This window comes from Ascidiella aspersa, chromosome 4 (genome assembly GCF_963924565.1).
Source record: "Ascidiella aspersa chromosome 4, kaAscAspe10.2, whole genome shotgun sequence".
Classification (NCBI taxonomy): domain Eukaryota; kingdom Metazoa; phylum Chordata; class Ascidiacea; order Phlebobranchia; family Ascidiidae; genus Ascidiella; species Ascidiella aspersa.
In genome coordinates, this window is record NC_139450.1 from 20,690,131 (window position 1) to 20,715,863 (window position 25,733).

At 35.7% G+C, this 25,733-nt stretch overlaps 2 protein-coding genes and 1 non-coding gene across 5 annotated transcripts in view; 2 read left to right on the forward strand and 1 right to left on the reverse strand.

Annotated features, from left to right (window-relative positions):
- Positions 1–279: 279 nt before the first annotated feature.
- On the forward strand, positions 280–354 carry Trnaa-agc (transfer RNA alanine (anticodon AGC)). The gene has a single exon. It is a non-coding gene; the product is annotated as a tRNA-Ala (tRNA).
- Positions 355–6,600: 6,246 nt separating this feature from the next.
- On the reverse strand, positions 6,601–7,029 carry LOC146148617 (protein FAM200B-like). The gene has a single exon (XM_083388075.1). It carries the CDS (start codon positions 7,027–7,029, stop codon positions 6,601–6,603), a length of 429 nt encoding a protein of 142 aa, XP_083244201.1.
- A 4,369-nt stretch (positions 7,030–11,398) lies between these two features.
- Positions 11,399–25,733, forward strand: part of LOC146148618 (uncharacterized) — a 63,078-nt gene continuing 48,743 nt past the window's right edge. For all 3 annotated transcript variants that reach the window (XM_083388412.1, XM_083388413.1, XM_083388414.1), the window contains exon 1: positions 11,399–11,771. In XM_083388412.1, coding sequence (XP_083244538.1) covers positions 11,510–11,771 — 262 coding nt within the window. In that variant the 5' untranslated portion in view covers positions 11,399–11,509. The remainder of the gene's footprint in view (positions 11,772–25,733) is intronic.

Here is a 25,733-nt window from a genome sequence, read left to right on the forward strand (position 1 = left end):
AGATATTTCCAGCGAAATATGTTTTCCGTAGCCCATTAATTTTGAAAAAACAAGAAAAATTGAAGTTGTGGGTGTACATTGGATCGAATTATTTAAAACTATCCCAACATTAAAAATTCCTAAAAATCAATACACAGCTACCAGAAAGTATCAGGGACGTGCAGTCAGGGGAGGCCAACTTCTGGCAAAGCAAATGTTATATCACAGTGTAAAGTTGCTTGTACTAACAAAATGTGCCAGTATTGGCGCATGGTTGTTTCTCGACTCGCTCCTCTCTAAGCCTGCATAGCTCAGTTGGTAGAGCGACGGTCCCAGCTTGACCGGAGGTCGTGAGTTCGAACCTCACTGTAGGCCAGTTGTTTTTCTGGCTTGCTCTGCTTGCATCGTAGATCAACAGATTCGGCGAGTCTGCGATGGCTTTTCGGTGTACTATTGATACGGAAGCCGTAATCGTTGGTCATAAAGCAACTTCCGAGGGGCTATATCACAGATGTTATTAAACACATATGTTTGTGTGTGTCTTTCATTCATTATATCAAAGAGATGGTTATCACAGAATATATATTAGGCCTACTTGCTAAAGTATAGTAAACATTGCACGTTTTGGGTGCTTTAATTTGTATGAATTGCTGTAGTCGTACTTCCTCTCCCGCAAATTTTACGTTTCTATACCTAAAGCGTGCTTTATTTTTTTTTCAATTCCTGTTGCGTTATTCATATTAAGCGTTCACGCTGTCAAAATCGTTAAAATACGCAGAGGCAGCGTCAAGCCGTGCCTCTCTTCAGATCACATAATTAAGTGCCATACATTGCATTATGCGTGCCTTTTTCTTTCGCAGTTTCTTATGGAAAACATATTTTGGCGTCCCAACTAAAATGGAGGAAAATTTAGTATCTAAGCTAAGATATTTTTTAAAAATAAACTTTCATTCTAAAGTTGAAGTCATAAATGAAGGCCTGTTTAGGATTTAAAAGGTTTGCATCAGACGACTGGACAAAAAAATACCACGCAATTTCAAAGAGATTGGTAAAAAAGGAGTGGATGTGTGGGTGTCATGGACGTAGCTAGGGGGGGACCATGCCCCCCCCAAAAAATTATAAATATTGTACTCTTAATAATAATTTGTTTTGTAGCATTAATGAGCAGTACCACAACAGTCGATCACAGGCATGCGACACCTTCAATTGTCATGCACTGTTAGGTCATAAACGATGTACCGGTATAGTTATTATTACGTTTGCTATACTTATTATTGTAGTTTTACTAGTTTTTACTCATTTTTTTGCTCTCTAAATGGTTTTTGAGTGTTACGCTAAAACTCAGTCAGTTGCTGCTCGAAACGGTTTGCTAGCATATATATTTGTGTTCGATGCGCAGTTCATACATTGGCAAAAGCTAAATCAACAAAGTTCAAACTTTTTACCCCCCAAATTTTCGGCTGGTTACGCTACCGTGGCTGTGCTTTAAAAAAATCACCTTTTCTACTTTCCTTGTTTCTTGTTTTGTAATTTTCTAATAAACGTGAAAGCATGCTGCTAATATTTTTATTTTGTATTAGTACAATACCTTTTTTGTGGTTGTTAAAGAAAAAACGTGGCTTGAAAAAATTAGTGCCTCACCATCAAGAAACCTCACCGCACGTTACGGAAAGTATACCTAACAAGATAAGCTCAGTCTCCCACTCTTGCTGTCGGGATTGGTAGGATTTTCTTACTCGACCACCACGTAATATTCAAGTGTATGACTCTCAGCATTTGGCTATCAATAGGACGTCCAAGCCATGGACATGGCCGTTTCCCAGGGGACGAAACCGCTCCCCGAGAAAGATTTTTTTCTCCTGCCGAACGGAAGTAGTGAACAAGATGCCAGACAAGAAATTAAGAAACTATGTATACAGCATCCTGAAGCTAGTGTACTTCGGGCTCTAACATCTGGAGAGCATTGTTGAGTGAAAGGGTGGATATACCGAATTCACATGCAAAACTGAAGAGAAGGCAGAGGAGCTGCATGGTATCCAAGTTGTCAAACCGACCAGAAGTCGAACTGGTCAGAAAATATTAAGGCAAGTTTACTAGTGTGGAGATTTGCCACGTACCACCCCGTTTCAGCATCGATGTCCTCATCAAGTACATTCAGAAGCACCATGGTAAGGCCCTGATAGAAGTGCGAAGGATGAGAAACCACATCGCCGGCCTTGCCGATGGCCGCATCAAGGCGACCCATACCGGAGTCAATGAGATGCGAGGGCCTCACCTTCCCCGTCAAGTACCTATTATGGTCAACGAAAACAATGCATTCAATGCAGAGGACCCGGCCACATCCGGGCAAATTGCCCGACACCCTCACCAGCGCAGCACCAACCGGATGGGCAACTCGACCCTACGACACCAATGGAGAAGCAACTCGTAGCGGACATCTCGTCAGAGATCGAGGAGGAGGCGGAGGAAGAAGTTTAACCGGAAGAGGCAACAGCCTCCAGCGCAACAGCAACAACAGCAGATGACAACACAGCGGCAGACGAAACCTGCAAACGGCCAAGGAGCCAGGACAAAACCCCGCCAGCCAACGATCGATCGGAAGAAAGCTCAAAGAGCAGCCATCACCAGAAGATCCCTCCCAAACGAAACGCGTTATGTCATGCCAGTGCAAAAGGTTACTCCTGTACCCTGATGTTGACACGCCAACTGCCTGCGACGGTTGCAATCGCATTTACCGTTTGTGCGAAGGATGCGACGTCGCACATTTTTGGAACCCGATGAAGCAAAAGTTCTGCCCCTTCTGCAATATTCCCTGACAGGCCGCCTCTCGCAAACCCTACCGGGTTAACAGACGTGGTCTGGAGTGGGGATATTTAGAAGGGTTCATAAACCCGTTACATTGTACTTAATTTGCATATTATTGTCAGTTTCAATTGTTTTATTTGCATAATCTCGTATCACATACGTATTTTTAAGCATAAAGACATTGTTTTTTTTTTTTTAAAAAGGCTGACATCTCAAAATATGTTAGCACGCAAGACAAGACGAGGCGCCAATATGGATTTTAGATACAACATGGCGGCCAACACTTCCTGTTAGATTACCCACTGGTTTTCAGTATTATTGCTGCAGTCTAATTATGCCAAGGCAATGGCATAGTAAAATATATTGGTTTGGTTTGTTTGACGTTGTGATTTTATGATCTATGTCAACTGTCTTTCGAACAGCGGTAAAAAATAAGGGCTCTGGTCTAGAATCGTACCACATTTATTTTAGACTAACGAAATGAATTGTCAAAGTTCGAATTGCAAGGAAGGGGGAAGGCATATTATAAATATAATAATTATGGGCGCTGGTCTAGAATCCTACGTCACACTTTCAGGGGCTCATCCTTTTTTGTACGTAGAAATAATGCAAAACCAAACGGTCTACAAATATAGCAAACCGCAACGCACATTATTAGGGTTAGGGTGTCGGTTCGCGGTTTGGTGGGCCAAGCATTATTATTATTAATAAATATAATAATGCTTGGCCCACCCAAACGCTAACCTGCACCCTAAACTACATAATGTACGTTGCAGTATGCGGTATTCCTAGAACTTTTTTTGCGTTAATTTCAACGTACCAAATTGAAGGAGTTCCCATTTTCATTGGGGGATTTATGTTGCTAACAATATTTGGGTTAGGGTGAAAGTTAGCATTTGGGTTGGTCAAGTATTATTATTATATTAATTCTAACATATTTAAGCCTTCCTTGCCATTTCAATTTTGACAATTTGTTTTGTTACTGTTAAAATAAACGTGGTAAGATTCTAGACCATGTTTTTTTACCTTAGTGCCCTGTGCTACCATGCAAAGAGTGCAACCACTCTGCAAAAATATAAATATTTGCAAAGTACAATTTTATGCTATTCTACAAAACCTATTCCTGTAATTAGTGAGATTATTACCTAGCCTAGATGAATAGGAGCACAATGGCTGAAGGTTGTTGTACTGTGTAGGTAAATATAGAATGGATATCAAAACTTAGGCAGAAGAAAAGTCTGGTTGCTGGATAAGATGTGTCTGATTAAATAATGTGTGAAAATTTTGACTGAAAATCTTTGTTGTTTTTTGAGTTATGGGGCTTTTAGCCCAATTTAAATTTTTTGACGTTTATGTGTTTTTGAACAAATATTAATAAGCTATCCCCGAATAATTTTCGGTCAAGTCATGGCTATTTTTGAAGAGTAGACTAGTAGATATCACTCTTGTGATTCACTTTGGACACTTTTGAATTATTGTAAGGCTGACTATGTCTGAATATTAGTATTCATAAATATGAATATTAATTATTTTTCGATAAAAGTCTGATTGCTAGCTAAGTGAGATTGCTTTGAATAATGGGAAAAATTTCTGATCAATATCGTGTTTACTTCCGGAGATATTACACAATGAAATATCGGTCTGTGTGCATCCCTTTGGTAAGAAGCAAGTATTTTGTGAATGAATGACCAAATCTTTAGTGGAGTGCTGCAAGTAAATAAAACTTACATCACTGTCTTACTTGCCATTTTTTAAAGTAATTTTTGTGCGCAGTTGAATTGGTAAACTGGCCAGAATAAGGCCTATACAACCTTATACAGACAGGTGTTCCCCAACCGACACATACCCACTTCCTAAAGTTTGAAGTGTTATTTTGTCCATTTTGGCCTTTTCTGCACTAAAATGTGAATACCACAACTTGTGGTAACATCTAACATGTTGTCCGGGTCTGTCTGAGGATGAGTATAATGTCTTGTCTAAGTGAAATAATGCCTTACCCGGGTTCTGTATTCTTTGCAATTATTAAGCGGTGGGTGTTTTTAAACTAATCCAAACATTAAAATCAAAAAAAAGATTACAATGCGGTAAGTTAGAGTAGAAAGTTAACAGTAATTCAAACACACTAGTACAGCATAAATCACAGTTAAAGGATCTTAAGATTTCAGCAAATAGTATACACAAACTGGGTGATTCATCATCACTTGTCAAATCAGAATTTCAAGAAATTGCACATCAAGCACCAAGGAAAAAAACTTAATAATACGAGATATGCATCCAGAAAATACTGTGGTTGACCAAGTTGAACATGTAAAGATGCTTTTTGAAGATAGGGTCTGGGTATAAAAAATTGATTCAAAATAAAGAATCAAGTCGCAACATAAAACCAATAATGATTGTCAAGCTTTCAAGCAAAGCTGATAATTATGAAGTTTTGCAGAATCAAACCAGCTACATAAAAGTTCCATTACAGTGAAGTCTTTTTATCTCCTATATATATATATTCGAGTGCGCGTTACATATACATCACAATACAATGCACGCGTCACCATACATTGCACTAGCATGTATAGTTATTAAGCACCTTCGTGGAGCAATTTCAATTACTTTAGCTAGTTGGAGTGCAAAATCTCAACACTGTTTATTCAACATCAATATTTCGTTGTAAGATTCTTTAAAATTTATGTGTTTTAAACTAGATAATTTTAAAGTTTTGCTCTAGTACAGTGGGGGGACCATGGCTCACAAGCTGTATACATACAACATTTCAACCTGTTTGATGCGGCTCTTACAAGCAGGTTTGAGTTTTCAGATGTTCAGTGTAAATTTCCTCGTACCTAATTTTTTGCGTTTAAATTTTATCCACTTAAATACTAAAAAAACAAACAAAAAACACAACTTTCGTGGAATATTTGCACACAAAACTTATTTTAGAGCGCCTTTTACAATGCCCCTCTAACAATATTATGAGATCCAAACCTGCTCAGACCCTCCCTATTCCTGTTGAATAAAAGTTTGCTTAAATGTGTGAATGAAAAATATCTAAATGTAGCCTACAAAATATTTTTAGTGTGCAATAAATCTATCTGAGAAAAGATATATATATATGTACAGGATTAGGATTTTCTCGCTCGCTCACCAATTTTGTGCAATTCATTCAATGTGAGTACTGACTGACACACACTTGCCCGACTGGCGAGTGCCAAAAATGGTTTGTTGTATCCAGACCCTTATAAATTTGTTTAAAATATTCCTCAAGAGAGGTTTGGTGTTGTATAAATCACATGACAAAAGCTCAATAAAGAATAATGGTTTATCAAGACTGATTAAATTGGATAAAAACCTACCCGCAACAGGCCAAGATCACTCTCTACATCAGTGGTTCTTAACTTTTTTTCTGTCACGCCCCCCTTTTGTAATTGTTGTGGGTCTCTCGCCCCCCTCCGATATTTTATAACTATCATACAAAAAGCAACGTTTTTGTGTTGTTTTATTGAATAAACGTTAATGAGATACTTGAAACTGCTTTCTAGCAACTAAATTTTTGATGCGTGGTTTAAACTCAGATAGCGCACAACGTAGGTCTCCTTCAACTCTCAGTCTGTTCCTATACTTGGTCTTGATGCCAACGTGAGCTTCACAAAGATACGTTGATCCAAATATTGTCAAAATTCGAAGAGCCCGAGTTGAGATTAAAGGGTAAACAGGTTGATAATACGTCTCCAGTTCTAGTTCTATGAAGTCTTTTTTGGTTGTAGAGTTAAACTTCAACTCAAGAAATTCCTCTTGTCCTTCTTCGAAAATATCTACCACTTCACATTAAAATGGGTGCACGATAAACTTCCAGGTCTCTCGCTTTTCGTCTATATCTGGAAAGTATTTAATAAATTCTGCTTTCAAGTCATGGAGGTGAGTTGATATTTGTTTCTTCAACTCATGGTTAATGTTGCCATCTGTGAGAGCAGAATCAAAGTTACTTAAGCTTGCTAGGTTTCCTTGTTCAATTCGACTCTTCCAAAGGTCAAGTTTTGCTATAAAAGCTTGAATGTGGTCATGATGCTTAACGATGTTGGTGTTTTTTCCTTCGAGCTTGAGGTTGAGCGTATTTAATGCTTCGAATATGTTCACAAGGTAAGCAAGTGCTACTTGAAAATCTTTCGCAAGAAACTTGGCCAAATATTTAGACTTCTTTCGTGATGTTAAAAATATTGTTACTTCTTCTTGTAGTTCATAAAGTCTTTTTAGCATGTTACCTTTAGATAACCAACAAATGTTTGTATGGAAAAGAAGGGCTTCGTGATCAGATTGCATATCCTTACACAGAAGCCTAAAAAGACAGCTGTTAAGTGCTACACCTTTTATAAAATTGACTACCTCGATAGCTAAGTCGAGTACATTTTTCATTGTAGGTGGCAGAGTTCTGGATGCTAAGGCTTCACGATGAATTATACAATGAATACCGGCAATAGATGGATTTTTTTCTTTTACTCTTTTAACGAAGCCAGATTTCAACCCAAGCATTGCAGGGGCTCCATCTGTACATACCTGTACATGAATTCCACGAAAGATTGTGTTCTTCAAAGAACTTTGAAACTACATTAAATATATCTGCTGATGTTCTACGACTTTCCATTGATTGGCAGAATAACATCTCTTCTTTCATAATGTTGCCTGACATGAAGCGAGCATACATCAGTAGCTGAGAACAATTGCTAATGTCAGTTGTTTCGTCACATTGGATAGAGCAAAAAGGAGATTCTTTTACCTGGTTGAGAATTGATCTTTAATGTCCTGAGACATTTCATCGATTCTACCTTTAACCGTATCGTTTGATAGTGAAATTTGAGAAAATTTGGTTGCCTTATCTTTGCCCAAAACTAGTACGGCTGCTACAAGTATGCTTGGTTTTATGAGGGCCTCTCCGACGCTATGATTTTTCTTAGCTTTCAGGATTAACATGGCGATTTCATAAGAAGCCTCTGTAACGTTCGAAGATTGTCCATAAAATTCTCCACTTTTATCTAATTTAGCTTTCTTTAATGAGTGGCCTTTATTTACAAAGAATTCTTTAGGTTTATCAGCTAGAGCGGTATGCAAATATGTCAAATGTCGTTTCAATCGTGTAGGGCGCATTCCATCATTGCTAAGAGTTTTGTAACATATTACACATTGAGGGACTTTTATGTCATCTTTTTGCATAGATACAAAACTAAATTTAATGTATTCGTCAAGATACTTTCTTTTTTTTCCATCCATTTTGAATTAATAATGTTAACAAGCACACAAAGGATATGGCTAGCTGTCTGCTACTGCGACTGAATAATCATATACTTAACCTAGTAGGTTATTTTACTAACACCGCAAAACTAAAACAAAAGGCAGCCTAAGGTATTTAGGCGCAAAACTAAACGATAGGCAAGTCTTCTTATTGTGACGAAATAAAACTCGAAAAACCTTTTGTGACGTAATAATTAGGGATGTTCAAAGTAGAATCCCAAGGTATTCTAGAATAATAGGATTCGAATCTAGAATAACGAATCCAGAATAGCGAATCCTAGTATATTTTTATTAAATTATTTAACCTCGATTTTGTTTGGGGAAGGGATTAATCTTAATCTACCCTACAGGGCCCACAATCACAGCAATAAATCGCCCAAACAATTTTCTAACATGTGTACATTGTAATAAAAAAAACTCTCTCATATGTTTAACATTCTTTACAAAGTTCTGTTATCTGAATCCGTTCTGTAAACTGTAATATGTCAACTGTCCAGGTTGTGTCCAAAACTTATATTTTTGCCAAAAGTGAGCAAATGCAACACTGCACATAGAAGTCTTAAGCAATTCGGTCCTGATTTTGAAAGCATTATTAAGTCTTATTGCTTCAAGGATTCGATATTCTACTTTGAGCATCCCTAGTAATAATAGCTTACACAGGATGTTAAGTCTAGAAAACAAAGGATGTTACATATAAAAAAGGATAAAAGCAAGCTAATCGCGAAAGCAATGGATATTAAAGCCAACACAAAAAATACTGTTGTGAACCCCACGCCCCCCCGATAATTCGCTCGCGCCCCCCCCGGTTAAGAACCACTGCTCTACATCAATATGGTCTATTTATGTGAGCAAGATCGCTCTCTTCAACTGTCCAATTTTCTCTTCTCATTTTTAAAATCAGATTTTTTGAAGCAAATTACAACATATGAAGAACGATTTGAAAGTAATTTTTTCTTTTTGAGCAGTCGTTTTCGAACTGGGGGTCGCGATCCCCGGGTGGGTCAGTTGCCTTTTCTTTGGAGATCGCGTAGATGACAATTACATATCAATCACTATAACAAGATACCTATTAATTATCATAAAAAAATTAACTGTATTAATATTAGTGAATGTTTAAACAGTTCAATTAAAGTTGAATGTTCAAACACTGAGCAGTCAGAAGGCAAGTTGCGAGATAGACCTTTTTGAACAGAACACACTCTTATGTTTACTGAAGAACTTGTACACACCAGTCCTCGCAATTTGTCAAACAACTAAGTTAAAACTCTAACCTGTAATTCAAGTTGCAATTATATATATTTCAGTATGTTTATCCTCAGACTCATTAAAGACAGAAATCACAACCTAAACAAGTGTTTACTGTACTGCAAAAAAATTATTAACTTTGTGACTAGAACTAGTTATTACCACAATAACTATTATTATATCAAGAAATATTTGGTTATGATGTCACAAATAAAGTATAGTATCCTAACACTTTTGGTGAACTAAAAGACTGGGCTACAGGAATTAATTTTGCACATTTGTTGATAAATTGGTCAAACTCGAAGGACGCCCTGTTAAAAATCCAGGGCCTTAAAAATGCTCTGCACATCCACGTTCAGCGCCTTGATTAGAAGTAATGAACTGTAAAATGTTATTGCGTCGTGGGTCAGAATAAAATGTTGGGATCAATGCAGACCAATTGTTGTATAGGCTTTCATCAAAAAATAATTTCACAAAAAAATATTCTAGAAGTTTATATTAGTTCTGCTATTATATGCCACTGGTTCCACGCAATAATTAGAAAAGCAGTATTGCAAGCAAATCACATTGTTTAATTAATTCCAACAAAATTTATGAAGTTGGTTAAATAAAAGTGGAAACCAGCTGGCTGTTATTGTCTGTCAGGGTATTACAGTGTTAAGCACAGTGACTTAATTTTAACCATGGGAGCCATTTTCCCTAAACAACTTTTATCAATATTTTTTAAATAAATGCAGCTAGTTTTTTTTTTGAATTCTCCATAGAGTTCATACAGATTTTTGGTGATGTTATTGCCTAAATTATACGACCAAAGTTCTTTCCATGATTTTCTTCAATAAGAGTAATGCAAACTGAGTATAGATTAGTGGTTCTAAAAAAATTTACACTTGCCAGTCCATAGTGGTGAGCGTTTTCCGATCAGCACTCGAAAATGCTGGCTTGCCGTCTGCAAATTTTCATCGTACTAAATTGTTTCCAATAATTTACCCTGCCTTGCTATTTCGCTGTGTGTTTTAAGTTTTTAAAAGGCAAATCAGAGTGCATATTTACATGCATGGATGGATAAATGAAATGTAGTTAAGTGCTTATACTAACTAACATTTTAATCAGAAATCCTTACACCCACAAGTAAACAAGTAGACTAATTTAACTACTTTGAAGTATAATTCAATCAATATCTGTTGACTAATCCTTGACACAACTAGTAGATTTAAGGTCATTACAAACAGACTGGACAAAGTTTTAAAGATTATTTTTTTCTGCACAGTTCATCCTGTTGCAATACCAAAAACACTCTAAAAGGGCGACTTTTAAATCGATGAGGCGTTGGTAATTTTCTCAAAAACACAAACAAGAATTGTCTTATATGCATGTAGTGTTTTGTAAACAAGTCATTTCAAAATGACCTAAGACCCAGTCAAGTCATTTGTGAAATAACAAATCAAGTCATTTTAAAAAATAGCAAGTTAAGTCCCAGTCCGAGTCCTAAGTTGCCCAAGTCAAGTTCCAGTCAAGTCATTATTACAGCAAGTCATCTCCAAGTCAAACCACTATTATAATAACATAATGATAATTATTAAAAAAGGTATACTTGTCCGATTATAGGCAATCATTCAGCTTAAAAGTAACAAAAAAAGGGGGCGTCTCCAGATAATCAAAGGAGCATCCTGAATTTTCAACTTAGGGAATTCCTCTATTTTCCATCTGATGTTAATGAATAATGACATCATTAAATAGGGTTTGTAATGACGTCGTAAAAATATTCAGGCACAGCCAATTGTCCAGCAAAAGTGAAGTTTAAAGTCGTGAAGCAAATATTTTTTTTTACCATGTGCTATATGTTTGGTAAATTTAGTTGTGCACAAGTGTATCATAAGCCATTTAACGAAATATAATTATGAACAACCTGCAAAGAGGAAGAGTGATAAATCAACTTGCATTGCCTGTCCTATTGTTTACATTTAGTTACCATTGTAAGGACATTAACATGATTTTAAAAATTGCATGTTCTAATGCCCCAGGTTTTTTGTTAAGTGAATATATTTATTCTAATAAGTAATTAGGTATTCTTGCTGATTTCATGGTATTAGTTATGTGTTAGTAATATATATGAAATTGCTATTATAAAAATCCTGAATTCCTGGCTGAGGCCTGATGACAAAGGTGAACAACTATCAAGTCCACCGGAAACTTAAGTGTTTTTGTAATGCTGCCAGTAGTGGTAAAAGAACAGACAAAAGCATTATCCAAGCCTAACTATGAATCCCATGATACGATTGATAAATCGTCTGATGAAAATCAACTGGATCTTAATTCAAATCAAAATCTTGACCCACAAACTGAAATTGTATTTAGTCAAAGTACTTCCAAAGATTTCGGTAGGAAAATTGCCACAGGAACAGTGAACAATGAATCAGAAGAAGCTTTAAATCATAATACAAACAAAAAAGTAAAGTTTCTGCATCAAGGTAAATTACATGATATAGTTATTTTAAGTAAAGATATCATTTTATGGGTTGTTACTAGGTATCTTCAAAGTATAATAATCCCACAGTATTCTAGAATATTAGGCTTCAAATAACGAATTCAGAATATCGAATCCTAGTATATTTTTTACTAATAATTTATTATTAAACTTGTTTTATTGGGATGGCGGAAATTATTCATAATTTATATACCCTATATTGACAGCCAGGCGCGTAGCGTGACATTCTATAAAGAGGGGTGTCACACTATCACTAAACCTATTTAGGCAGGGGCTGTGGATGGGTCTAAAACAGGGTAGTGCAACCTTTCATAGTGCCGGGCCAAATATGTGTATTCGGATTAGACCACGGGCCACTTAAATATATCTCGTCGACTATCTGTTAGTGACTCTCACTAAAAGAAAACCGTTACGTTTTTAGTTTGTTACGAATCAACGGAAAATATTTTAAAATCAATTTAATGTTAGCTTTGAAGCTGGCTTGCTTTTCCAATCACCCTATCCAGGTTAACCTAAATTGAAGTGCTGGCAACCCAAAGTACATATTCTCCAGGTGTACATTAGTCAGTTCTGAGTGATGAGGGACTTTCATAAAAACCCTAGTTTGGAAAAAACACATACGCTAAACCAAACAATGCCATCTTTGAAACGAATTTTCTCAGCTGTGGACTATTATTTAGATTGAGATGTTGGTGGTAACAAAACTAGTTTTTAGCTGGGCAGAGAGAATTTGTTTCTTTTTTTACAACTCACATGAACATTGAAATTGATTGAAAAACAATTACATTTCAAACGACCGAAAAAGATCAAAAAGTAATTTTATTTTTTATTTTTTGTGCGGGCCAAAAACCAAAGCTCGCCGTGGGCCACATATTTTATGCGTCCCGCAGGCCGCAGGTTGCACGCCCCTGGTCTAAAACACCCCCCCGGGCAAAAAAATTATGTATTGTCTACTTGATGTGAGAAAAATACAACATTTCACCTGTCCGATTGTTGCATAATTTTAATTGTGCATTAAACACTATAATATGCCGGTGTCACAATATTTGATGTGAACCTTAAATCACATTAAAGGTCGTTAAACTGTTACACTTTGCAGTGGGTAAAATCAAGAATGTTTAAACAAATTGCCGATTATATGGAGCGTAACTTCAAAATTGCCTATTTTTTGAGATATCATTAGAGACATTATACGGAAAAATATGTATATATATATATATTGCTGCAAATAAATTGTATATTTTGTGCACAAGCTCAAAATAAGTGCGCAAAGTGCCCAAAATTTTTAGGTGCTCAAAATGGATATGCGGAAGACTTTTTTTGGTCTTCATAATTTTTAGTCCATTAATATGTGCGCTTTTTCACCAAATTCACCTAACTTGCAAGTCCTATGAAAAGTTGTTACCCTACGCAAACAAATATTAAGTAGTTTGTAACTTCCGTTTTTATTAGCTTTTAAATATAATCTGTTATTATTTTTGGCTTGCTTTGTCCACCGGACGGATGTTTTCTGTTGCAATGGAGAGGAGCAATATATACGCGAAAGCACGGGAGGCATCGCAATAATCTTATTTGTGTTGCGGATAGTGCTCCCGCTAAGCGCATATTTTTGGCGCAATTGCGCAAAATTTTGGGCACTTGCACACTTTTTTTCACGGAAGTGCGGAACCCCCCAAAAATTAAAAGTTGTTTTTTTCACTAAAATTTGACCTCCAGACGTCTCCTAAAGCCCACATTATCATTATTTTGTAAAGATTATTACATGTAATACCTTAGGTGCCCCATTTTTACTTCACTAAAGTTTTGAAAAAGTGCCCAAATTAGTTTTATCCGAGCTACGTACGGACAACAAAATGCCCAAATTAGTTTTATCCACGCTACGTACGGAACAAAAAGTGCCCAAACATTTATCCGAGCTACGTAAGGACAAAAAAGTGCTCAAATTAGTTTTATGCAAGCTATGTATGCACAAAAAAGAAATTAATTGTATTCGAGCTACATATGGAACAAAAAGTGCCAAAATGAGTTTTATTTGAGCTATGTATGGATAAAAAAGTGCCCAAATTAGTTTTTTCCAAGCTACGTATGAAACAAAAAGTGCCCAAATTTATTTTATTTAAGCTACTTACTGAACAAAAAGTGTTCAAATTAGTTTGCTTTAATATATACAGGCGAAAAAAGTGGTTCTTAACCAGGGGATGCGCTTTTCTTAAATAGAGCACCGGCAAATTCTCAGGGCGTCACGAATGTTTTATATTTTATGCAGTAAGTTTTAAGGTTGAATGTTACGCTTGGTATGATTTCTGCATATATTCGGTGTGTTATGCTTTACTTTGAAATTACATGCATGTGTAGCCCAAAAGGTGTATCCAGAAAATCAAAAAGGGGGTCCCGAATTTTCAACTTGGGGAATTCCCTAATTTTCCGTCTATCATTAATGAATAATGACGTCATAAACTAGTGAAGGGTATGACATCATAAAATAGTGATTTCTAATGACGTCGTAAAAAATAATCAGACAACCAATTAACGTCCAGGAAAAATGAACTTTTACGACGCTAAGCGAACACGTGCGTCGGAATCGCTTAGTGTGCAATCGTTAACTTCAAGCGAAAAATAAACCAAGACGGGGAAGTATGTGTGATTGATTTTGGTAGAATCATGTTTAGACTATCAGCAGCGCAGTTTCCTAAGTTCCATGTACGGGACCACGCTAAATTGTAAGCATGTCTCAAAATAAGAAGGCTTTAGCGTTGTCAATTGTCGAATACACCCTTGCTAATCAGCCAACCTGAACAAATAACGAAAGGCGAAACAGAAAAAGTATCCTGTGTTTACGGTCATCCGAACAGGAGACGAAAAACGATGTTTTGTGTTTGATTTTGGTTTCGCATTAGCTTAAGACGCTTGACCTAATTACAATAAAAACATTGCCGCTAGAGCGGTGAGAAAAATTCTGACAAAAAAGAACAAAAAGTGATAATATCTCTAACGAAAAGGGGGGGGGGGGGGTCTGGACAGCCTATACCCCCCTGGATATGCCACTGGTTACACCCGATCCGTCAGAAATTAGTGCAGTTCTAAGCAAAAAGGTCTATGACAATTAAGGCATCCAACCGCCCCAAGAAAAGGTCGCCCGAAGAAATGCTGCAACTGTACTAAATCGCTACATTTAAAGTAACCAGTGTAAATGTGTGGCGTTTATTGAAACTTGCCACTCGCGAATGAACAATTAGGCGCAACAATAAACTTAAATTATATTGGTTCCAATTACCCCAAATAAATGGCAGAATTAGATATTCTACTTTGAACATCCCTACCAAGGGCAAGAGAGTCTGACTTTTAGACCTTGAGGCCACAGCAATGCACTAAAAATTGGACCTTTAGGTAAACTCCTGGCAGAGATAAATAGAAAGTATTGGCTGAAAACTCAAAATAATATAGAAAATATTGGAAAAAAACTATGAGATAGAATTAATAATACTTGACCTACCCGAACCCAAACGCTAACCAGCACTCTAACTCAAATAATGTACGTTAATTTAATAATTATTTAAACGCTGGGAAAAAGCCCAATAAGATAATTTGTCGTCCAGGTTATATAGGATTGTTACACACATTGATGTATTGGGGCCTAAAGCGTTTATATAATTATTTAATCAATGCACATTATTTGGGTTAGGGTGCTGGTTAGCGTTTGGGTTGTAGGTCAAGTATTATTAAATTTAATTTTCTTAAACAGATTTCTTAAGTCAAGACTTCAAAGTCTAAAAGTCAGACTTTTCCATATCCTTTGGATGCCCTGGAAGTCAAAAAAACTTATAGAAGTCTGCTGGTACAGCAATGCACACTAGAAGCCAATACATAGACAAATAATTTCACTCAATGTATGCGAAAAATGCCAATAATTTTAATGATTTGCGACTGAAAACTTTATGCACAATCAGCGCACAATACTACTTATACTAACACAGAGGAGGATTCTATACGATGACAAAGAGAACTAGACAGGGTGTGCGGTTTTTGTATATTTTGCTAGGGGTTATAGCGCAGTTCTACTATATTATACCAGGGGGGGTATAGCGCAGTTCCACTATACTTTACCAGGGTGTTATTCCTTGGTTATTCTATATTCTTTCAACGGGTCTTATTTGTCAGTGGCCATATACTCCCAATGTTGTGCTTCCAGTTTCGGTGCTTTAGCAGGCAAAAGCGGATGTGGCCCGAAGTTGCGTGTTATAGGTTGGACATGGTGCACTTTTACAAGATTGATTGGCAGTGGTCTTAATATGTATTTGGCTGCGAAGCAAACCTATAACTTGTCTTTATAATTGAAAAATATTTGACAACTTTTTCTTGCACCCCTATACGCCTCTAATTGGGGACAAAAATCAATAGTGTGATGTGTTCGATTTAGTTCTTTACAGCTATCTACTCTAATCTAGCGGCAGAAAACCTTCAATACAGAATTTGTTCATATCGCTTGCCTTATTCTGGCCGCGAAGCGGCTGGCTCCCTGCTGTGCTTTTTTTGTCCAGCGCTTGCAACATGCATTGTGCAAAGTGTCTCGTCTTAGTGAATTAACTTATTGCTCTTACAAAACAACATATTTTACCGCCGCAAGTCTAAATAAAAAATCTGCCAGGCAGTGTACACCACTTTGTTTGCAATTTTTTTTCCATCAAAAAATCACTTTAATTTCTATATTTTTGGTTAATTATTTTCCCCCATGGGTTAATTATTTTGAGTTGAAGGTCAAAATTTTGCTGTGAAGCAACTATAATTTGTCTTTATAATTGAAAACTATTTAACAATGTTTTCTTTAGTTTTTTAGACACCTCTAAACACAAAAATGGCCGAATTTTAATTTTGCCCCCCTAAAATACTCCCCTATTTTCAAGAGGTAAAATGTTTATGTTAACATCAGCTTTAAATGGTTCTTTAACATTTGTGAAATTTTCAGATTTTTATGTCATTTCCTTCTAGTGTAAATATATCATTGAAATTTCCTTAAGTGTTGTGCATTTTGACCCCCCGGATAAACAGTTCAGGGCTAATGTTCAAAATTTTGTTACTTAGCATTGTATATGTCATGTATCCATCATCCATAAATATATCAGATTTTTTTTACATTTTTTCATCTCTGAAAAGTGCCGAAAACCAAAATTAACAAAAAATGACAGTTTTACCCCCCTAAAAACCACCCCTTAGAACCTAGGCAATTTTTTCTTATATTAGAAACAACATTGGGAGGGTATTTAACAGTTGTGAAAATTTCATGTTCCAACTATGTTTTTTTCCTTGTCAAAAGTGAGCCATAAAAAATAGACTGAAAAAAAAAAAAATAAATAACTAGACAGGGTGTGCGGTTTTTGTATATTTTGCTAGGGGGTTATAGCGCGGTTCTACTATATTATACCAGGGGGGGTATAGCGCAGTTCCACTATACTTTACCGGGGTGTTATTCCTTGGTTATTCTATATTCTTTCAACGGGTCTCATTTGTCAGTGCCCATATACTCCCAATGTTGTGCTTCCAGTTTCGGTGCTTTAGCAGGCAAAAGCGGATGTGGCCCGAAGTTGCGTGTTATAGGTTGGACATGGTGCACTTTTACAAGATTGATTGCCAGTGGTCTTAATATAGATTTGGCTGCGAAGCAAACCTATAACTTGTCTTTATAATTTAAAAATATTTGACAATTTTTTCTTGCACCCCTAGACGCCTCTAATTGGGGACAAAAATCAATAGTGTGATGTGTTCGATTAAGTTCTTTACAGCTATCTACTCTAATCTAGCGGCAGAAAACCTTCAATACAGAATTTGTTCATAGCGCTTGCGTTATTCTGGCCGCGAAGCGGCTGGCTCCCTGCTGTGCTTTTTTTTGTCCAGCGCGTGCAACATCCATTGTGCAAAGTGTCTCGTCTTAGTGAATTAACTTATTGCTCTTACAAAACAACATATTTTACCGCCGCAAGTTTAAATAAAAAATCTGCCAGGCAGTGTACACCACTTTGTTTGCAATTTTTTTTCCATCAAAAAATCACTTTAATTTCTATATTTTTGGTTAATTATTTTCCCCCATGGGTTAATTATTTTGAGTTGAAGGTCAAAATTTTGCTGTGAAGCAACCTATAATTTGTCTTTATAATTGAAAACTATTTAACAATGTTTTCTTTAGTTTTTTAGACACCTCTAAACACAAAAATGGCCGAATTTTAATTTTGCCCCCCTAAAATACTCCCCTATTTTCAAGAGGTAAAATGTTTATTTTAACATCAGCTTTAAATGGTTCTCTAACATTTGTGAAATTTTCAGCATTTTATGTCATATCCTTCTAGTGTAAATATATCATTGAAATTTCCTAAAGTGTCGTGCATTTTGACCCCCCGGATAAACAGTTCAGGGCTAATGTTTAAAATTTTGTTACTTAGCATTGTATATGTCATGTATCCATCATCCATAAATATATCAGATTTTTTTTACATTTTTTCATCTCTGAAAAGTGCCGAAAACCAAAATTAACAAAAAATGACAGTTTTACCCCCCTAAAAACCACCCCTTAGAACCTAGGCATTTTTTTTAATATTAGAAACAACTTTGGGAGGGTATTTAACAGTTGTGAAAATTTCATGTTCCAACTATGTTTTTTTCCTTGTCAAAAGTGAGCCATAAAAAATTGACTGAAAAAAAAAAAAAAAAAAAAAAAAAACTAGACAGGGTGTGCGGTTTTTGCATATTTTTCCAGGGGGTATAGCGCGGTTCTACTATATTATATCAGGGGGTATGGTGCGGTTCTACTATATTATACCAGGGGGGTACAGCGCAGTTCTACTATACTTTACCAGGGTGTCATTCCTTAGTTATTCTATATTCTTTCAACGGGTCTTATTTGTCAGTGTCCATATACTCCCAATGTTGTGCTTCCAGTTTCGGTGCTTTAGCAGGCAAAAGCGGATGTGGCCCGAAGTTGCGTGGTATAGGTTGGACATGGTGCACTTTTACAAGAATGATTGTCAGTGGTCTTAATATAAATTTGGCTGCGAAGCAAACCTATAACTTGTCTTTATAATTAAAAAATATTTGACAATTTTTTCTTGCACCCCTGTACGCCTCTCATTGGGGACAAAAGTCAATAGTGTGAAGTAATCGATTTAGTTCTTTACAGCTATATACTCTAACCTAGCGGCAGAAAACCTTTAATGCTGAATTTGTTCATATCACTTGCTTTATTCTGGCCGCGAAGCGTCTGGCTGCCTACTGTGCTTTTTTTGTCCAGCGCGTGCAACATTCATTGTGCGAAGTGGCTTGTCTCAGGGAAACTAAGCGCGTGCGACTTGCCTTTTAAAAAGAGGCTTCTCTTAGTAAATTAACTTATTGCTTTTACAAAACAACATATTTTACCGCCGCAGATTGAAATGAAAAATTGTGGAGGCAGTGTACACCACTCTGTTTCCAGTTTTTATTCTATGAATGAAATCACTTTAATTTCTATATTTTTGTTTAGTTGTTTTCCCCCATAGGTTAATTATTTTAAATTGAAGTTCAAAATTGGCCTGAGGAGCAATCTATAATTTGTCTTTGTAATTGAAAACTATTTAACAATGTTTTCTTTAGTTTTTTAGACACCTCTAAACACAAAAACGGCCGAATTTTAATTTTACCCCCCTAAATTACTCCCCTTTTTTTCAAGAGGTAAAATGTTTATTTTAACATCAGCTTTAAATGGTTCTCTAACATTTGTGAAATTTTCAGATGTTTATGTCATTTCCTTCTAGTGTAAATATATCATTAAAATTTCCTAAAGTGTTGTGCATTTTGACCCCCCGGATGAAAAGTTCAGGGGTAAGGTTTAAAATTTTGTTACTTAGCATTGTATATGTCATGTATCCATCATCCATAAATATATCAGATTTTTTTTACATTTTTTTATCTCTGAAAAGTGCTTAAAACCAAAATTAACAAAAAATGACAGTTTTGCCCCCCTAAAAACCACCCCTTAGAACCTAGGCAATTTTTTTTTATATTAGAAACAACTTTGGGAGGGTATTTAACAGTTGTGAAAATTTCATGTTCCAACTATGTTTTTTTCCTTGTCAAAAGTGAGCCATAAAAATTGACTGAAAAAAAAAAGAAAAAAAAAATTATTCGGACAAAAACAACATGTGTCCAAAAAAAATTTTTTTTTTTCGGGCCACATAATAATTCGGATAAAAACAACATGTGTCCAAAAAAAAATTTTTTTTTTCGGGCCACATAATTCGGACAAAAACAACATGTGTCCAAAAGAAAATTTTTTTTTTCGGGCCACATAAATATACTATACAATGTTAAGTACAAGTATATATGTATATTGGAAGACACCTCATATTCAAGTAACATACTACCAAGAGCTTAAATCTTTCGCAATGTTATTGCAAAGCACCGCCCTTCCTTCAGTTACACAATAATAACTGCACCATATGTTCCAAGTAACCCTTAGTACTAAGTAATAACTAATAATACATCTAAAGATCTATCACTTATCAAGGTTGAAAATTTGATGGAAATAAACTTTGGTTTGATTATAAATCATGACTGAAACTAGCTGCAATTCACTCTGCTTCAAGTTACAAAAACTTATAAAGATGTGTGAGACCAGTCACACCACTTTTCAAAAAACAGGCTTCCATCAGACTTGGAGATTTGGTATTGTCCTCTTGATGTTAACAAAACATGACATTCAATCTGGCACAAAACATTGTCCAATGGAAAAAATATTGGTCTTGCCTTTGAGGCCAGTAAAAGGATTGAGCAGGTGTTTTTGGACGCATGCAGTAACAACTTGACATATATACCATCATCTTTAGCAATAGAGACTATGCAGCCCATGTACCAGTCATGCTCATATACAAACTAGTGAATCATAAGCAACAGGAGAAAGCATTGGCATTTAAGGTGGTGTAGTGCTTTTACAAATTTTAGATTGCGCAGCAAATTCAAGGTCACAACTTGTCCTTATGTCGTATAACTCCTTCATTCAGTGGTTCAAATAGTGTAGTATAGTACCTTTCAAAGTCGGCTCAGACTAAAACCTATCTTGCAAATGGGAAGAAACTGATTTCATGTCCTTCGGAATCACTTCAAAACTAATAGTTGAAAAAGTTTGGCAACAAAAACACATATTACTGGCCTCAAAAGCAGGACCAATACTTTTTTCCATTTGATCATGTTTTGTGCCACATTGCATGTCATGTTTTCTTAACATTAAGAGGACAATACCACATTTCCAAGTCTGATTTTAAAAAAGTGGTGTGACTGGTCCCACACATCTTTATAAGTTTTTGTAACTTGAGGCAGTATGAATTGCAGCTAGTTTCAGTCCTGATTTGAAATCACACCGAAGCTTATTTCCACCAACTTTCAACCTTAATGAGTGTTAGATCTTTAGATGTATTATTAATTAGTACTTAGTAATAATGGCTGTTTAGAACATACTGTACAGTTAATATTGTGAACTCAGGGGTCGGGAACCTGAGTTATGTATGGTTCTTTTGGTAAGGCCATATGGCTCTTTTGATAAAAGAATCTTGCTTGCAGATAAATGTAAGCTATTATTTCTCAGCATGATCTGAATAAAATTGCAAGCGGCCACAACCGCTTTCCTAACTCTATATTTTCTTTTTATTACTCATAGTAGCAAATTTTTTTCCTTCTTCTAGCGAATCTCTTTATATTCGAAAGGCCCAATTCTTTTAACCGAACTCCATAATCAAATTTGTGCAAACCTAACTAATTAAATTTAATGCACATTATGTTCTGTCCTTTAAATGAGAACAAAATAAATGGCCTTGCACAATTTACTAGTTTTTGCCAACATATAGCTAGATGTTTGTGGCTCTCATGAAAACACAAAAGTATATTTGACTATTATGGCTCCCTTAGTTAAAAAGGTTCCTGCCCCTGGTGTAACTGAATGAGGGGCAGTGCTTTGCAATAACATTGCTAAAGATTTAAGCTCTTGGTAGTCTGTTACTTGAATATGAGATGTCTTCCAATATACATATATACTTGTACTTAACATCGTATAATATCTTTCTCTTTGTCATCGTATAGAATCCTCCTCTGTGTTAGTATAAGTAGTATTGTGCGCTGCCTGTGCATAAAGTTTTCAGTCGCAAAACATTACAATTAATAGCAATTTTGCCATACATTGATTAAAATTATTGGTCTATGTATTGGCTTCTAGTGTGCCTTGCTGTACCAGCAGATTTCTATAAGTTTTTTGACTTCTTGGAAGCACCAGACAATCACATTTCATAATTAAATATTATAATAGTGCGTCATAAAGCTTTTTCGGAATCTATTACAAAGCAATGAAATTTTGTAATTTCTACTTAAATATCCCACTTCATATTTGGAAGCTAGAAAGCCAACAAAATTACCTTTCATTTAAGCTAAGTTGCAGAAAAATCGAAGTAGAGTATTTTTCGCTATAACCGATCAAAGTTTTGTCATGCATGACTGATCACAAATAGTCATGTGTGAAACTAGCCACTTGGTGGCCTGTACTGATACAAAAACAAACAACAATATATCTTTTTAGAATCTGCTTACTTAAAAAACTGATATGCGTTGGAATTTTTTAGTTACCATTTAAAACACTTTCATAATAGGTCAAACAAAATTTTCAGTTAAATTTTACGCATGAGCGATCACGAAAAAGCCTAAAAAGGGCCAATTTTCAGTCGCTGATATCTCAAAAAGTACTTGACCAATTTCGGTAAAATTGATATCACTCTTCATTGAATTGCAGAGAGATTATACATATAAAATTTAAAAAAATCTATGACATAGGGTGCCACCACTGTACCAGTAGCAATGGAATGACCCTTTAATTAGTTCTCGGTGTCTAAAGGGTCATTTAACTCATATTTGCATTGATTACGACGGATTTGGGCTTAGTTTGTCTGAGCAAGGTAGTATAGTTGACAGGATTCTAAGTTAGGCATAGAGGTTAGACACCAGGCCTTGTTTTTTAGTAACTGGAATTTTTTTACGATACATGCAAATCTTTCGTTTTACGAGATATATTTTAGCTCAAAGTATCTGTGTTTACCACTGTATGTTTTGTGTTATATATAGGAAAGTACTTGATTTATATGAAAAGCCTGGCGTCGTAGTAGCTTTAAACTTTGAGGCTCATTGTTTTGGTACAACAGTGTACAATGCAAAGTTATAAAATACCCATAAAAAACAATGTTGTGTGTTGTGTCAACTAAAGGAGTAGCTTGAATTAATGTCATAATAATAAACAGGAGTCCGGAAAGACCCGACGACGAATCTTATTTTAATCAAAGTTATCAACGTAAGAAAAATGCGTAACCCAGTTAAAAGGTAAAAATGCTTACTGCTAAAAGTGCTGCAATACATGCAAATTTGCTTACGCCATTGCGCGGTTACACCTCGCTATGCTTGAGTCGCGTCTCTCGAGCACAATACTACAATAAAAAAAACTAATTTTTATGTCTGGGAGATTAAGATTATTGCGACGCCTCTAGTGTTCTCCCGTACATATTGCTCTGTCTCTCCATAGAACAAAGCAAGTCAAAAATAATTACGGATTATATGTAAGAGCTAATAAAAACAGAAGTTCCAAACTAATATGGCGGATTTGTCCAAACTAAAAAAAATTTAGGCAACTTTTTTGTTAGAAATTTTGGGCACTTTACGCACTTATTTTCGGCTTGTGCGCAACATTTTGGGCACTTGCGCAAATGGTAAAAAATTAGAGGGAACACTGGTTGCGGACGTAGTATAGCGCGGTGCAGCCGCCCAATGGTCAACATAATTATCGCGCGTATTGCAGCAGTTTTAGCATTAAGCATTTTTAACTTCTAAATGGGCTATGCTTTTTTTCGTAAGTTGATAACTTTATTTAAAATAAAATTTCACCCTCTCGTTTTTCCTGTTTATATCGACATAAATTGAAGCTACTCCTTTAGTTGACACAACATGTAACAAAGCTTTTTTAGAGTATATTAAATTTTTGCATTGTACAGAGTTTTGCCAAAACAATGAGCCTAAAAGTTTTATCTTATGAAAGTCCCAACCTTTTAAGCGTTAAAAACAACATTTTTTAACTTATTTTTTGCAAATAAAAGCATATCGCAGATAATTGTATATTTCTTTAATGCAGAGGTCGGGAACCTATGACTTGCGAGCCATATATGGCTCTTTTTATGACGCCACATGGCTGTTTTGATGAAAAAATTTGCTTGCAGAAAAATCTAAGCCATCATTTCTCAGCATGATCTGAATAAAACTGCACACAGCCACGGCCGCTTTCCTAACTTTATATTTCCTTCATTATTACACATATATATAGTAGCAAATTTTCGGCGCTTTGCTCGAATCCTATTTGCTTTTGGAGACTGTTATCCCGGTTGAGAGAATCTCTTAAAATCGAAAAAGGAAGATTCTTTCAACGGAATTCCGTAATCAAAGTTGTGCAAACTTACCTAATTCATTTTTGGTGCATAGCATGTCCTGTCCTTAAATGAGAACAAAATAAACAGCCACCAGGATATTAACTACTCCGTAGATGATGTCATACAGGAGTTCATATCAAAAAATCGAAAGAATAAATCAATTTTGTTTAAACTGCACAATGATGTAGCTTACACTCCTGTTTCATCTATGTCAGCGTTGTCCAACTTCTTTTCATCGCGGGCCAAAAACAATTTTTTTATCTTGCGGTCCAATGTTTTCAAATAGCGATTCTTAGGCTTATTGCTGGCAAAATATAGCTTATGGAATATATACTAACTGTATGAAATGTGTACCTTTGTTCAGCTACGTTAGTTGTGAAAAAGCAATCACGGTTTAAGTTTTGTGATCATTGTTTATTGAGATTTCAAAGGGGGGTGTATAGACTCCAATTTGGGCACTTTTTGGGTCATGATAGCCTGGACATAATTAATTTGGGTCCCTTTTTTGGTTGTAGCGCATATAAAACTAATTTGGGCACTTTTTTTACCTGTGACAGAGCTTGGATAAAACTGATTTGAGCACTTTTTTGGTCCAACGTAGCTCAGGTGAAACTAATTTGGGCACCTTTTTGTCAGATAGTTAGCTTAAATAACCAAAAAAATAACGCGAAACTCCTTTTTTCGTCGCTTGTTTGGTTGACCGTGAATGCAGAATATTTTTTTGCCTTTTGTTATTCCTCCAGGTTGGCTGATTATCAAGGATGTGTTCAACAATTGACAACGCTAAGTGACTTTTCCCTAAAAACGTTATCTACAAACTGGTCACTGTTGCTACATAATGTCCTATACTATTAGCTAAACCTAAAATGTTAAGAAGAAAAATATTACAAATTCTGCCTATTTAAATGTTAACAAAATATCTTTAGTACCCACTGTTTACTTCACCAAAGAAAAATTTGTGTCCAAAATAGTCTCCTTTAGTACCCATTGTTTACTTCACCAAAGAAAAATTTGTGTCCAAAATAGTCATTTGGGCACTTTTATGTTTGATATTTTGTATACTTTGTGTACTTTTTTTCGGCATAGGTGCAATATTTTGAGCAATTCACACATGAAACAAAAATTAAGGAAACACTGGTCTTGGATAAAATATTTGTATAACTTTTTTGTCTTTTTTCCTGCTCATGTGTTGTCTCTTGCGAGTGGGGTTGTTCTAAGTAGAATGTTGTCTCCATAAATTCAAATCCAAATTGCATTTGTATCTAATTCCGTCATTTATATTGGCTATTGGGACCAATATAATTTCTTCTTTTTACCTCAATGGTTGTGCCTATTTCTATATACGCGAGTGGCAAGTTTTTCACTGAACGTGCTATTTCTCTTAATCATTTTTTTATGTGAGATTTTTCACAAAATTCACAGGATAGGGGCCTTAAAATTTATTCCCAGAGAAACAACATAATAGTTTACATGAACAA